The following is a 15,689-nucleotide window of genomic DNA, read 5'->3' on the forward strand; positions in this document are numbered from 1 at the left end:
GTTGAGGAAGGTCCTTGTCATCAGTCTTCCCCTAGGTCTAGGAGATCCCAGGTCCAAAGGACGTGCTCTGCTCCTGGCTTTTCTTTCTTTGTGGTACTGAGGTCCTTATCTCTACTCACTTCTCAGCTACTTTTATCTCTAGGGTGGTGAACTCAAGATACATGCCCCCAATCCTGTTTCATTAGGATTGCAAACATAACCTAATCCTCATTAACTTGACCTAACCCTGCCTCATTAACATAACGGACAGCTCACTCCCAAATGGAACCATACCACAGACATAGAGGGTAGAGTTTACAACACAAATTACATCGGATCACAAAACGGAGGACAACCACACAATACTGGGAATCATGGGCTAGCCAAGTTGGCACATACTTTTTGGGGGCCCAGTTCAGTCCGTGACAGGTTGTCTGTCTTTTTCGTTATTGGTTTGTAGGAGTTCTTTATATATTCAGGATATAAAATCATTGTCAGCTATACATGTGTTTCATATATCTTCTCCATTTTTACTTTCTCGATGTCTTTTGATGTCATGAAGTTCTTAATTTTAATGTAGTTCTCAATCATGACCTTTGTGACTAGACATTCCTGTGCCTTGTTTAAGAAACCTTTGCTTACCCTAACATCATGAAAACATTTTTCTTATGTTAGTGTCTTGAGGTTTTATTCACATTTAGATCTGTAGTCCTTCTGGAATTCACTTTTGTAAGTGGTGTGAGGTTGAGATACATTTTTCCCCCGTACGGATGGGTATCCTCTTGACTTAGCACCACTTACTGAAAGATCTTTCTTTGGTGCTCCCAGTGTTATAAAGTGTCCACAGATGTGCTTAGGATTTTTGCATCTATGCTCAAAGTGAGAAAGGCTTATAATTTTTCTTGTGTAACTTATGTTAGTAATCTTAGTTGTTAGAGGAGATCCCTTATTTAATTCCCTCCCCCCCCCAATCAAAGTCAACCTGATATGGTGTAAAAATGGCTTGGGGGTGGTGTCTGACCTCTAACTTCACAAGGGGGAAGGAGAATCAAGATCAACAGCACAAGGGTGACTCCCATGAGACAGAGGCCAAACATGCCTCCTCTCTCCGCCATCTTTACTAATTCTGACACCAACCGTCCCTTGCACAGTGCTTTCTACTTTTCTATTGGGATTGATAATTCATTGCAGTGGCTACACAGAACTCACAGACCATACTCACGATTATGGGGTTTATTAGGGGAGTAACAGATTGCAGTTCAGGCTCAGGAACACTCAAGGTAACAGTTCTTCCATCAGGACAGCCTCTTCCTAGCCATGCTGTCAGGCACGCCTCTCCCAGGCCCTAGGCGGCTGTTTAGAGGCACTCAGCTTTTTCTCTCCGTGGACCAGGGAAGCCCACTGTGCTATCTCCTGCTGCCGGGTCTCTGCTGCTGGGTCTCTCCTCTTCTCACCATCTTCAGGTCTACAGCTACCTCTCTCTCTCTCTCTTCCTCTCTCTCGGCTTCCTGCTTCCAGGAACTTCTCAGGGCAGGCATCCTGGGTCCAAAGGAAGCACTCTCTGCTCCTGGCTGTTCTTCCTTGGTGGTGTTAGGATCCTCATCTCTGCTCTAGAATTTGCTCTCTGTTAAGACAAAACTGACCAATTCCATTGGTGGGCCACAATTACCCTATCACACAGTCTCACCCAATCATCCGGGTGGGAGTTACAAGACCATGGCTAGAAAGGCCACACAAAAAAGTAATCCATTGCACTGCATATGGATTTTATTATATGCAGGCAGCTAATACTTTAATGTTCTTACCAAAATAAGTCAGTGGCTTATTAACTGTAGCCATTCATACTTATGCTTTCTCCCACCCTCAGGTGTCTAGCTAGTGGGCAGATGAGGCCTCACTCTGAGACCCGAGACCTAGAGCAGTGACAGCTAGTTGATAAGAAGCTGAAGGCTTCCTGACTCATGCTATTCTTTCTTCCACACTGTGCTTTTGTTGCTGTTTTCAGCAGATAGTCAGCTAACAGGTGGTCAAGAGTGGGAAGGATTCTGCCCAGGTACACGGAGTGGTGGGCTTTGCTTTTTTAAGCAGGCATAGTGTTTTCTGTCAACATACGGCATCATTATTTTAAAGGCAGTATTTTGAGTCCTCAAAACACTGGACACATTCATATGATAGAAATCTAAAACCGTGTGAACGAGCTTTGGTTTACCCACTTCTTCAGGCAGTTGTTCCACTGTTTGCCTCTTTCCACTAGCATTTATTCTTGAGAGTTAATTTATACTGAGTATGACATTCATTTGAAACAGTATACCCTCTTGTCATAGTGGTCACATTCTGACTAAATTTTCAGAAGCATTATTTTTCCTTCTCAGATATGACTCCCCTTGTGGTTTCCAAATTCCCTGTTGGATACAGCCCTCTAAGGTTAAAGCTCTGCTTTAGCTCACCCTCCTGTTTATGTCAAAGACACTTTTCTTTGTTAAAACAACTAAACCTAAATATAATTCATCAGGCACTAAATCAAATAGTTTTAAAATAATGATTTAAACATTTTTCCTCTGTCAGGTATTTTTAAAAAGATAATCTCTAACAGTGTCATATTGGCATAAGGTAGACATAAAAGCCAATGAAGTACAATTGAGAGCCCAGAAATAAACCCTTACATTTGTGGTCAGTTGATTTTCAACAATGGTGCCAAGACCTTTCAAGTGGTGCTGGGAAAAGTGGATATACTGGAAAAGAATGAAGCTGGACCCCTACCTCACACCACACACACAAAAATTAACTCAAAATGGATCGTACACCTAACTATAAGAGCAAAACTGATAAAACTCTTGGAAGAGTACATAGGCTTAAATCTTTGTGACCTTGGATTAGGCTGTGGTTTTTCATATATGACACCAAAACCACAAACAGCCAAGGGGTGGCGGGGGGGGAACAGATTAATTGGACTTCATCAGAATTAAAAACTTACCTTTCAGGGAACACTATCAAGAAAGTAAAATGGGAGTCCATAGAATAGGAGATAATGTCTGCAAATCATGTGTCTGATAAGAAACTTATATACCAAATGTATAAAAAAGTCTTAGAAATATAAATAAAAACCACAGTGAGATGCCATTTCACATCCACTGGGATGGCTAAATTTAAAAAGGCAGACAATAACAAATATTGGTGAGGATGTATTGAAATTGGAGCCCTCATTCATTGCTGGTGGGAATGTAAAATGGTGCAGCCACTTTGGAAAACAGTTTTGCAGTTCCTTAAAACGTTACATGTAGAGTTACCATATGCCCACATGAGAACCTATACGCAAATGCTCACGACAGCATTGTTTGTAATAGCCCAGAAGTAGAAACCATGCAGATGTCGTATCAGTCGATGAATGTACCAATACATAAAATGTGGTATATATACCAAAAACCGAACGCGCTGCCGTCGAGTTGACTGCAACTCATAGCGACCCTATAAGGCAGGCTGTAAATCTTTCTGGAAGCAGACTGCCACACCTTCCTCCCTCTGAGTGGCTGGTGGGTTTGAACTGCCAACTTTTCCGTTAGCATCTGAACACTTAACGACTGTGACACCAGGGCTCCTTGTGGTATATATAGACAGTGGAATATTATTCAGCTATGAAAAGGAATAAAGCATTGTACCTATACTACCACGTGTATGAACCTTGAAAACATTATGCTCAGTGAAAGAAGGTGGTCACAGAAGGCCATACATTGTATGATTCCATTTGTGTGAAATGGCCAGATAAGGCGAATCTGTAGACAGGAAGTAAATTAAGGGTTGCCCAAGACTGGAAGGGTTGGGGGAAATAGGGAGTGACTGCTAGTGGGCATAGGGTTTCTTGTTGGAGTGAAGAAAATGTTCTAAAATTGGTCATGTGATAGTTGTACAACTCTTTGAATATGCTGAAAACCATTGATTTGTACATTTTCAGGGGGGTGGATTGTATGGTATGTGAATTGTATCTCAAAGCTATTACTAAAGGGAAAAGATCAGCTCTGAGATCCTAATCGTCTCTCATATTGTCCTTGGGATTGATTATTCTTAACTTAAACTTTACTATGGACTTTGGTTAGCGTTGCTTTTTTAATTCCATCATCCTGAGTAAATACCAAACAAAAGTCAGGTATTAGTTTTTCACGAGAGTTGATAAAGTGAGAAACGTTGGAAGGAAAGGGACAGCGAGAAGTGAGGACGGTCACAGGGAGAGTAAAAAGAACAAAGTGAGGGTTGGCGGAGGGGTGTGAGGTCAGCATCTTCTCTGTGTGTCCTTCCCTAAAAGACCTTTGATGACACCTTCCTCCCCTGCCTTTCTTTTTTTCTCTTTCTTGCCCTGTTCCTGTTGTATCTGTCTAGTATTTCAATTGAGCCGCCTTCTGTTAAAACTACCTACATCTCCATTTCTTTCTGATATGTTTTATCTCTCACACCTCAGTTCTTGCCAACCCTGTTCTCAATCTGATCTTTCAGTCCTAAATTTCCCACTTCTACTTTCATGATCTATAGCTGAGTGTTAATCTCATGCTTCTCAACACTTGTGTTGCTTCCTTCCCAGACAGCTCAGCCTCCAATCCCAGGGCTGCTCCCCCACCTCCTGTCCACATCTTGTCTGCCTCCTGGGACCTGCCTGGTGCCTGCTCAGCTCTGGGGAAAATGCTGCTCTGTAGGGTCAGAGGACCTGTGTCTTTGCACTGAAGTGCTTTTGGGTGTGTGAATAGTTGTATTTGTTCATGTGAGTGGGGGTAGGAGGTGAGGTCAACATTCAGAAATTCCATTGTAATGAATCCCTGGGAGTCTTCCAACTAAAAAAAAATTTAAGCCAAAAAATACCTGCCTCCTCAGTTTATAAGTAAGAAGTGGTGGTGTGTGGACCAAGGCTTACCTAAGGTTTTGGGAAATAAAATTGTGAGAGAAACATAGGCGAAGTCGGGGAAAACCATTTGAGATTTAAAGACATGATGATCGCCCTCCTGCTTCCCCAAATCTCTAAGTCACAAAATGATGAAGCAATCATAAGATGATGTATTAGCAAGTAAAAGAAAAACAAGCTAAAATAACAGTCCCGTCAGTATGCTCCCACTGTGGTCTAGAGAACATCTATGTATGAGTGTAAAGAAAGGACACAGTGACATTCTCTAATGGTGGAATTGTGCTTTTCCGCCTTTGTTCTTGTCTGCATTTTCGTTTGTAATGAGTGTGCGTTGCTTGTGTAATAAGAAACACGTGTTTAACTTTAAAAAAATGTGATAGCAAAAGTGTAGAAAGAGTAATTATCCTGAATGTAAAATTAGAAGCGTTAATGGCATCAGTGTTGTATAGAAACAGGGTAATAGGGATAGCATTGGATTATCAGTCACTGTGTCAGCATTGTTTGGTTTCCGGTATTTTATATTTTAGTGTTTTTATGTTTGGAACTAGAATATTTCTGATGGGGTTGGAGGATTAATTTTTTTATGAAACGCATGAAATTGCTTTGCCTGGGAGTCTTCTTTTCACAAACATGCCTGCGGGTATGTAGAAGGCTACCAGTACTTAGCTTCTCTCAACTGAAGAGAGATGGGTTTGGTGTCTCCTTTCAGTAAGTGAATTAATTGCAAAACGGAGTTGTGTGGAAAGTCAGACGAAGGCCCTAGAATTGTTTTTTCTAAGGGAGATAGTGAAGGAAATTGTTTCTACTTAATCTGTATGTAAAAACAAATGAACAAACAAAATTTATTCTTTATTCCCAGATTAGAAATGATATTTGCCAAATTTGATGAAGTGCAAAATTCAGGCGGTATGATTTTGAGTGTCTGCAAAGGTAAGAGTGATTAAGTTATTCCAGTTCTCAAACATTTCTAAGATTATTTAGCAACGTTTTAGACACTAACAAGAGTCTTCACGTCAACTATTACGTCGCTGCGATTTAGCCAGCGTTGGTTTTGTAGCTTGACAGCTCAGTTGAGCTACAGTAATAGCATTTCCGTCCTGCTGATGATTACCTATCATGTGACTCTTTTTGAAATAAATTAAAATTTAATTCTAGATCACTTGTGTAAAATTATACTGTATTTTTACTTTTTTTCTTGGTCTTCTGGGTTGAAGGTGGGATGACCCCTTTGCCCCCCTCCCCACATTCCATGCATAAAATATATTTTTTTGTTAAAAAAAAAAAAAAAATTTTTTTTTTTTTTTTTTATAGAGTAATTGTTTTCCTTGGTAGTTTCTAGTGGAAGTCGTGGGGTTGGTGGACTCTGTTACGTAGACAATCAGTGATGCTGGCGAGGAGACACAAGCATAGGAACTTCACCAGCATGATCACCTCTGGCTTCTTCATGCAGATGAGACCAAATTGGAACCCGGGGAGGCTTGAAGTTAGTATCTGGCATTTATTTGATCTTGTGGTTGCCCTCCTTTTTGTAGGAGCCCTGGGGGCACAGTGGTTAAGAACTCAGCTGCTAACCAAAGGTTGGCAGTTCGAATCCACCACCGTTCCTCAGAAACCCTATGGGGCAGGTCTCCTGTCCTGAAGGGTCACTAGGAGTCGGAATCGACTCATCAAGGCAGCGGGTTTGGTTTTGGTTCTCCTTTTCGTAAGATTATGGAATTGTGTTTAGTTTTATTGGGCAGCATTTACCTAGATTAAATACTAATTAGCAGTGTATGTGAAGAATATATGCCGTTTCCAAAGATGGTATAGGTGGTTTTCCCACCTAGGAAAGTAGCTTCATGACAAAGAGAGTCTGATTAGGTTGGAAATGTAAATGTTGTTGGGGAATGAGTTTGGTGTGTGAACTGTGTAGCCAAATAGGAAAACTGGTTACTAATATGATTTAGTTATTTTTCTCTGGGTTAAACCAAGGCTAAGCCTAGTTCAGTTGCATGAAGGCAGATTGTTGTTTTTATTATTGTTGGGTGCCGCTGAGTCAGTTCCAACTCATAGCAACCCTAAAGAACAGAGTAGAACTGCCCCATAGGGCTTCCAGGGAGTGGCTGGTGGATTTGAACTACTGACTTTTTGATTAGCAGTGTGATTTAGTTATTTTTCTCTGGGTTAAACCAAGGCTAAGCCTGGTTGGGTTGCATGAAGGCAGATGGGGTAAGAATTTAGTGTTACACAGGTTGTGTCTGGCCTAATCTAAACTTAGTCCCAGAAGCATACATTGACTCTGGTGCTGCCAGCCCTCACCCTGACTGCCAGCTGTTTCTCACTTCTCTTCTCTGAATAGAAGGTGTTTTAAGTTCCTCGTCCTTATTTTTGCCAGTGGTTACCTCTTTCCATTTCCATGGAAACCCGAAACAGCAGGAATATAGAGTTGTTAAAATTTCTTGAACTGAGATGTGTGTTTTCATAACATTTACAGTATATTCTTATTTGTGTATTCCATTCTATGTAGTTAAAACTCTGAAGGAAAACATGCAATCCATATTATAAATTTTAAGATGCTGTTTGGATATAGTTTATTTGCAAGCACTGTCCTACTTTTTGTGAGGTTATTTCTGTGACCCTCAAAACAGAAGCTTTTTTGATTCCTGTTCTTTTAGCTCCCTTTTTTCTCTTTTTATGTATATGTTCTCTTGGAGAGAGTTTTCAGAGATTGTCTTAGAGAATATGATCTGAATATGGCAAGTATTGTCAAATGTGAAAGTTATTTACAGTATATGCGTTGAGATAAGGAAATTGGTCATGATATTTTTGATGCTGTCAATGAAAAATAATGGATTAGTTAACAAGGGAGGGGAATAGAAGAGGGAAGATCATTCATCATGCTGGCAGGGCCCAGGCCTTTGACCTTTCTTCTCCCCTGTCTCCCTTCATTCATTCAAATTCTTTCTTTCTCTTTCTCCCCTCCCCCACCTCTCAGTGCTCTAATCCCGCCAGAGGCTTCAAATGACAACTATTTGCTGATAACTCCCAAATGTGTAGTTCTAGCCTGACTCATCTTTCCCTGATGTTCTAGACGTGGTAGCTTGTGGCCTCGATGGCATTTCCGCTTGGATGCTTAATAGGTATCTCAGGCTTAACATGTCCAAAAGTGGAACCCCGTTGTCTCTTCCTGCCCCTCACATCTGTTCCTCCTCAATTCTCATCTGTTCTGGTCATTGGTACCACTGTTCACTCAGGGTAGAAACCTGAAGATCATTGTCAATCACCCTTTCTAGCTAATCACTCTTTTTTACCTCTGAAATACTGGTAAGTCCCAAATTTGCTTATTTTTTTTCCGTCTCTGCTGTTAGCACGCCACTCTTAAGTTGCCTTTCGTTTTTACCTGCAGTAGACTTCTGTTGCATGTTTGTTCCCCTCTAATCCACTTTCTACCCAGAAGTCAGAGTGAACTTCTTCAGATATAAGTGAGATCATGTCACAACAGTGAAGAGGACGGTTAAAGTTCCTGTCCTCAAGGCACCTGCGTTCTACTGAGGGAGATAGATGTACGTAAGCAAACAAATGGATAAACAAGGTGATTATAGTTGGAAATGGAGGAAATGCAACTACTCCTTGTTGAATGACTTTAAATTATTCCTAAGAACCCTGCTCCTCAGTGAAAAGCCATTAAAACGAAAAAAGGAAATTTTCTCACTAATATTAGTGGGAAAAATTATGATCTTATGTTTTATTCCTACCCAGCATACCCAGATAATCTTCACAAGTAGCAAAAGGTATTGACTGAACATTGAAAATATATTCATATGAGTAAATTTGAAAGGAAATAGTTTACACATGAAATGTAATATCATGGAGTTTATTGGATTCCTTTTTTATTTCTACACGAGTTTTTCCCACAAAATTTTCAGCTTTTTGATGGCTCTTTGTTATCTTCCACTAAAACGAAAACTTTAAAATTAACCTATGAACCCAAACCCACTGCTGTCGAGTCAATTCCGACTCATAGCAACCCTATAGGACAGAGCGGAACTGCCCCATGGAGTTTCCAAGGAGCACCTGGTAGATCCGGACTGCCGACTTTTTGGTTAGCAGCCGTAGCTCGTAACCACTACGCCACCAGGGTTGCCAAAATGAAGCTATAGGACATAAAGAACTTGTGGAGATGGTTCCTGTGCACACCATACTGAAGAAGCAGGGAAGATGCCTCTCTCTCCCTTGGTGTGTGTGTGCAAAGCGAATTATTTTACGTATGATATTCTCTGACTAGAAACTATTATGGCAAGTAAAACCTTTTCATGTGTTTTCCTGAAACCATGATAATGAAATATCACCTCGTAGTGTATTGATTCAGAGTGTTTTGGGATGAAAAAGCCATGTTACCAGATACCGACAACAGCAGAAAAAGGATCTGTTGCAACGGTGTGACAACTTCTTCGTAACTACTTTAGCGGAAAGTTGTTATCCGAGCAGTGGTTAAACCAGAAGAACCATTGGTGGTCGAGGCGATCCCGACTCGTGGCAGCCCAACCTCATGCGTGTCAGGGTAGGGCTGCGCTGCACAGGGTTTTCATTGGCTGGTTTTTCAGAAGTAGCTAACCAGGCCTTTCTTCCAAGGTGCCTCTGGGTGCACCCCACCTCTAGCCTTTCAGGTAGTAGCTGAGTGCATTGACGGCTTGTACCACCTGAGCCCTGAACAGTCAGTCATTAAGTGCAGCAGGTAGGGTGTTCGGATGATGAGTAGCTCAGGGGTGCCACTTTAGAAGAGTAGCGGACAGGCCTCTTTGAGAGGTGACTTATTTGAACAGAGAATGAGCAACAGGAAAAACGCCACCATCAAGCCCAGAGGTGGGAAAGGGCTTGGTGTGTTTGAAGAGCAGAAGGGAGGGAAGGCCTGGCCGAAGCCTGGTAGGTTGGGAAAACGAGTGACCACGTCTGAGGTCTAGTTAGAGAAGTGAGTAGGAACCGTGATATGAAGCCTCGTGGGCCGTGTGGAAGACCTCAGGGGGCCTTTTGGCAGTGGGAACCCGGTGAGGGGTTTTAGCCCGGAGAGGGATGGGCTGAGTGGGCGTGACCTGGTGTAGGCTCTCATCCTATTTACTTTTCTGGTTCAGATAAAGTCTGTTTTTTTTTTTCTTTTCTTTATTCTCCCAGTTCTCCACTTAGGCATGTTCTGATCCATATCTTTCGCATCTCCTGCTTTTATCTGCTTCCTTTCATCATTGCCGTATTTGTATTCCTTGGGGTTCAGTTCTGGTAGAATCGGTTAACTTGATTTTCTAGAGCACTAGTTGAGCACACTCAGGAGCACTGAGCGGTGCATTATATCCTCAGAGACTGGAACGTATCATCAGCTTAGGAACAGAAAGACAAGCGAGACGTTTCCTGTCTTGAGGGCTTTTTTGAGCCTGACTTCTAATTCTCTCCGTACAGAGTGAGTAAGGCAGAGTCCCTAAATGCAGTGGCATTAGCTCTGCTGTTAGAAAGAAACTGGATTTAAATCTGCTCAGATAGTGGCTGGAAGGCGTCCACGCCCGCCCTGTAGGGAGGGAAAGACTGGAATTTGCAGCCCCTCTGTGATCTCGGCAGGGTCTGATGTCGCCATGGAGCCTTCTAGACAGTCTCCTAGGCTAACCACGATGTAAACGGCAGCAGCGCTGTGGCTGTGACTGCAGGCCTCCCCTCCCCACTGGCTGTGAAGAAGCTACGCCTAATTCTGATCTGTCTGTGGCTGCGTGTAGGACCCGGTGTAGTTTTGGCGTACAGTTGTAAAATATTTTCCAGCCTCCCTCTTTGAAACACTTGCTAGGAAAAGAATTGCTCTTGGAGGTTGACGATAAAATAAGCCATGAAAATTAGGCTTTGGAATTACTCTGATGTTTGGCTTACAAGAGGCAACGAGGCAGCGTTTGCAGTCTAGCCTTGTGTGTGTTTATAACATTCCCTTTTTGTGAAAGGCAGAGCGGCTCTTTTCCGAGGCTGATGTGAAAACCTGTTTATGAGCGCAGGCCCTTGCTAGAGCTTGGTGCTACGCTGAGGGCTGTGCAGCTTGGATGGAGGGTGCCCTGCACCCCCGCAGCTGCGCACTGGCTGGGTTCTGTCTCCACCAGAAGCAAGCTTTGTTCTGTGCGGCCTGCTGTCCACACACAGAGCAGCCTTTGATGGGCGGCCTTTGACGTGATTTGTTTACGGCAGCCAGAGATGCTTCCTGCATAGTGAGAGCAGTAAATCGTGGAGACCGGGCTCTTCCTGTTTGTGCACACCCAGCAGTCTCCCGTTGTAAATATTCAAAGGTAACGGCAAAGGGACGAAAACCTTCCTAAAAAGGCGCAAATCAGTTAATCCATCGGATCATGTGATTGCCACTGATTAGAGGATATCTTTAGGGAAGCAGAAAATGATCGCTGAACACATGCCTTGTGTTTTGATGATTGCATTAAAAGTCCCCCAGTGGGGTGGCATTTATTGGCTCCCAGAGCTTTTCCTACATTAAATTTCGGGCAGCCAGTGCAAGGAGAGGCTTCGTAACTCGCATCAAGCAGCATCTGTGTGGTTCAGGAATTATCTCGGTCGAGCCCCGCTAGGCTCTGCCGAATAAAGGAGGGTTTTCAGCAAGCCCCCAGACTTTTATTTTGAAGTGGAGTAGCAGCTGTTGGCTATTGCGGTGCTGAGCTGCAGCGCGGCCTGGGTCACACACACAGGGCTCCCGGTGTCTGCAGGCTGCAGGCCCAGCCCAGTGGCGCAGGCACCGGGCCGCACTCCTCTGCCGCGGCCGTTGACCTCTCGCTTTCACAGGGCTCCCTGGACCATCCGAATGGCTATGGGAGATGGTGAGTAAGATCTGTTTTTCACCCCTTCCTTGCGTTCACCACTTCCTTTTAAGGTGACGGTCGTTTGCCGTGCGAGAAACACATCTCTTCCAAGAACGAAGGACACTTTTGCGTATGTGTGTGTGTACACATGTGTGTGCATGTATGCACGTGTGTGCTCACTTGTCATTTAGTGTCTTTTCTACTTGATCAGTCCGCAGCTGGCAGATAGAAGGTGACAGTTTACCTTGTGACCCAGCCAAGCGCTCAGCCTCTGGTTGTGGGTAGGAAGGGCTATTTGAAGAAACATGTAATATATGCAAAAGCTTTGAAGTGAGAACATGGCCTTTGGAGGGATGACAGGGTTTGGTTAGCTGGCTTGACATCTTTCCTGAGTATTTGATCCCAGACAGAATTCTGTGGTAAGAAAATATTTAAAGAAGTTAAATGGTTTGCCGCGGCCACTGTTTTAATTAACGTGTTTTGTGTTTTGTGAGCGTTCCTGGTAAAGAGTTCTCTAGAAAATATTTACCCTATTAAGAATTCTATAGAGGTTATAATTTGATTAAAAACTGATTTTACCGGTGCTTTATTGTGACAAGAATACTTTTAAAAACACACATTTTTCTGTAGTGTTTTATAGTTTTCCTAAGCACTTTTGTAGATACTTAGTATACATTAGCTCCTCAGGTACAAATAACTGTGAAGTGCACAGAGTATTTTAGTATTTCCATGCTACAGATGGGGAGACTGAAACTTGCTGAGATTATATGCCCCTGATCCAGACCCAGAGAGCAACCCAGAACCCACATCTAGGGCCTCAAGGGTACATTTGGCATTGTCCTTTGTAACACTTGGTTACTGAGCTTTTTCTTCCTCCTTTATTTTTTTTCCCACTCTTAAGCCTTCTGTTAAGATGCTTCGAGGTGTTTTTCATAATTGCATCAACACCAGAGATGTATATAAAGGGGAATTTGAGGTTGCTCCAGAATGTTTTGTGTGTTTTTCACTAGGCTCTTCTGGAAGACTGGTCTGTATGTAGGGTTTTAACTCTGTTTTAGCCTCCCTCATGTCTATATAATGGCTCTTCTGTCTAAGGAGAGTAGTCCCTTCAGGGTTACGAGGAATAGGACGCAAACTCATGAAAATGATGGTATTGGTGAACAGTCCTTTAAACTGTTGCGTATAGTTAAATTGAAACGTGATAGTAAATTTGGGTTTGCGTATTGTTATGGTCTATTCCAAGAATTTATATAACTGTCTTGTATGATCTTACAAAAATGAATATCATTTTAACTACTACTTTTTAAGGCGAAAGCTGTCAAAATTAACAAATTAAGTTCTCCGATACTTAAGGGATTTTTTTTTTTTCCTTTTCTCTTTTTGTTTTTTTGTCTTCATCATTTTTTAAATCTTAATTTGCAGGCAGCTTTAAATGTTGCGTTTGGTTTGAGCCATATCCAGATTTTATTTTCATTCTTAAATATTATAGGTTCAGTAGCTATCAATGTATATTTACTTAGTCTTTTTCAAGTAGTACATAAATACATTCAGGTTGTTCAGAAATGTATTGATTTAAAGAAAAAGTAACTTGTTGTGAGGCTCAGAGGTTAACCTTCCAGCTCATTCTCTTCTTTAAAATAGGAATATTTTTGTTGGATTTTACTGGTAGTGAAGGTAGAAATAAAATATACCAAAATAAAGATGTGTGTATAGTAACAGTTATCTTGGGATTTATAGTTTTTAACAGCTTAGTGTATATTTATGTGTTAATCACTCTCATTTACAATACACACCAGACTCATGAGAATATCTAACATAAATGGATCATACTGGTCCTAACCTGTGTTTGTTTTTCTCCTTTTCAAAATTCAAACAATGAATATAATAATAATGAAGATAAAGCAAAAATTCCCTCAAAACCACCTTCAACCCCCAAGCTTGGTATAAGCAGAAGTGAGCACTTTTCTTAGTTCAGGATATGTCTTATACCTTTTACTGTGCCTTTACATGCAGGTTAAGTACCAGAATAATTTTGTTTTGACTGTGTTTACATGAACGATATCATCCTGAATGTATTTTTGCCATTTACTATGTCTATTCAATATGGCATGGAGCTGGTTTTTTTTTTTTTTTAATGCAATCATGCAAATCTGCCTCATTTGAATGCACCATAACCATTTCTTTTTTTAATGGAATTTTAGATTATCACATGTAATTTTTCTAAATTGCTCTGAAATAAACATCTTTGTACAAACCATGTGTACGTGTATGCACACACACGTATATTTCTTAAGACAGTCTAGAAGTGGAATTTCTGGATTCAAGTTTGTATTCATTTTAAGTTGTGTTGTTGTTGTTGTGTGCCATCCTATATGTGTTAGCTGTAGCTAAATTGCTCCCCCAAAGCTTTTCCACTTACTTTCTCACCAGCAGTGGCTGCTGTCCTGCATTTTTTCCAGTCCTGGCTGCTACTAATCTTTTTAATTTTGCCTTCCAGATGGGTAAAAATGGCATCAGCCTTTTAAAACACCACTGCTTTTCTGATGCATTTGATTGTCTCCCTGTCTTTGGTTATTTGTATTTCCTTATCTGTGGATTGCTTTTTGGCATCCTTAGCAAACTTCTTGGTTGTCTGACTTTTTAAAATTTGTTTATAGTTGCTCTTTATATATTCTTACTTATTAGCCTAGTGTGTCGTATATAAGCTTAACTTCAGGGCCATATGAATGATTTCATTAGCAGTTTTATTCCTAGATGAGATTGGATTTACGAAACACTGTGCCAAAACCAAACCCACTGCCGTGGAGTTGACTCCAACTCCTAGCTATCCTATATGACAGAGTAGAGCTGCCCCGTAGGGTTTCCAAGGAGCAGCTGGTGGATTGATTCAGAATGCTGACCTTTTGGTTAGCAGCCGAGCTCTTAACCACTGCACCACCAGGGCTCTGTGAAACACTATTAAAAAACAAAAACAAAAAAACCCCATTGATGTCAAGTCAATTCTGGCTCATAGTGACCCTATAGGACAGAGCAGAACTGCCACACAGGGTTTGCAAGGAGCACCTGGTGGATTCTAACTGCCGACCTTTTAGTTAGCAGCTGTAGCTTACCACTACAGTGGCTGTCAACTGAATTTTCTGGGAATGGCTTTAGGGTGCTTTTCTGTTTTGTTGTCTTCATCCTTACCCAAGAGCATGAAAACAAGCAGCCAGATGATTGTGTAGGAGCTCTGGGCAGTCATACCAGATAGAGTTAAAAACCTGTAGGATTACTGTGTAATGCTGAGTCCTGCAATCTGCCTCAAAAGCGCACGAGAGGAATTTGGCCTTTTGTTGTTATGCTGCAGATTGATGGGGAAAGAAATATGGTTTTATAATAAAGAGACTGTTGCCAAACATTTAACATTTCGCCACAGTCTACTATTGCAAACTTCAGTCTTTTAAAAATATGTATATATAAATGATTGTAGAACCAGGGATCTCGAGAGGTTAGCCCTCTGGGACCCTTGGGTTTCTGGGACCACTCCAAACTGAGATGTAGCTATTGATTTAGGGGGTGGGGAACAAGGGCAAGAAGTTAATGCTGAATAGATCTCTCCTCTTCCATATCCTTGAATATTCTATGTGATAATTAGGATTGGATAATTTAAGTCACTGAAAGAAAGGAACCTTTTGACTTCCTGGCAAATCTAATAAAAGTCCAAACTTTTCTTGAAAGAGCAATGATAGGAAAAAGAAGAGCCTGTAAGGAGAAAAAGTAAATTACAAGGGATAGAAGCTTGGGCATTCAGCAGCAGTATAGGCACTAAGCAGTGATCACAAAGATTGAAAATAGACAGTGGCCAAAGTAAAGCAACTCTGTAAAAACCCAAAACCACACCCATTGCAGCCAAGTCCATTCTGACTTATAGCGACCCTATAGGACAGAGTAGAACTGCCCCATGGTGTTCCCAAGGAGCGCCTGGTGGATATGAACTGCCAGCCTTTTGGTTAGTGATCGTAGCACTTTAACAGTACACC

At 41.7% G+C, this 15,689-nt stretch overlaps 1 protein-coding gene across 3 annotated transcripts in view; it reads left to right on the forward strand.

The window, feature by feature from the left end:
* Window positions 1–15,689, forward strand: part of CLASP2 (cytoplasmic linker associated protein 2) — a 187,083-nt gene that overhangs the window by 40,838 nt on the left and 130,556 nt on the right. For all 3 annotated transcript variants that reach the window (XM_049871099.1, XM_049871101.1, XM_049871100.1), the window contains exon 7: window positions 5,724–5,794. In XM_049871099.1, coding sequence (XP_049727056.1) covers window positions 5,724–5,794 — 71 coding nt within the window. The remainder of the gene's footprint in view (window positions 1–5,723; window positions 5,795–15,689) is intronic.

Source organism: Elephas maximus, chromosome 27 (genome assembly GCF_024166365.1).
Source record: "Elephas maximus indicus isolate mEleMax1 chromosome 27, mEleMax1 primary haplotype, whole genome shotgun sequence".
Classification (NCBI taxonomy): Eukaryota; Metazoa; Chordata; class Mammalia; order Proboscidea; family Elephantidae; genus Elephas; species Elephas maximus.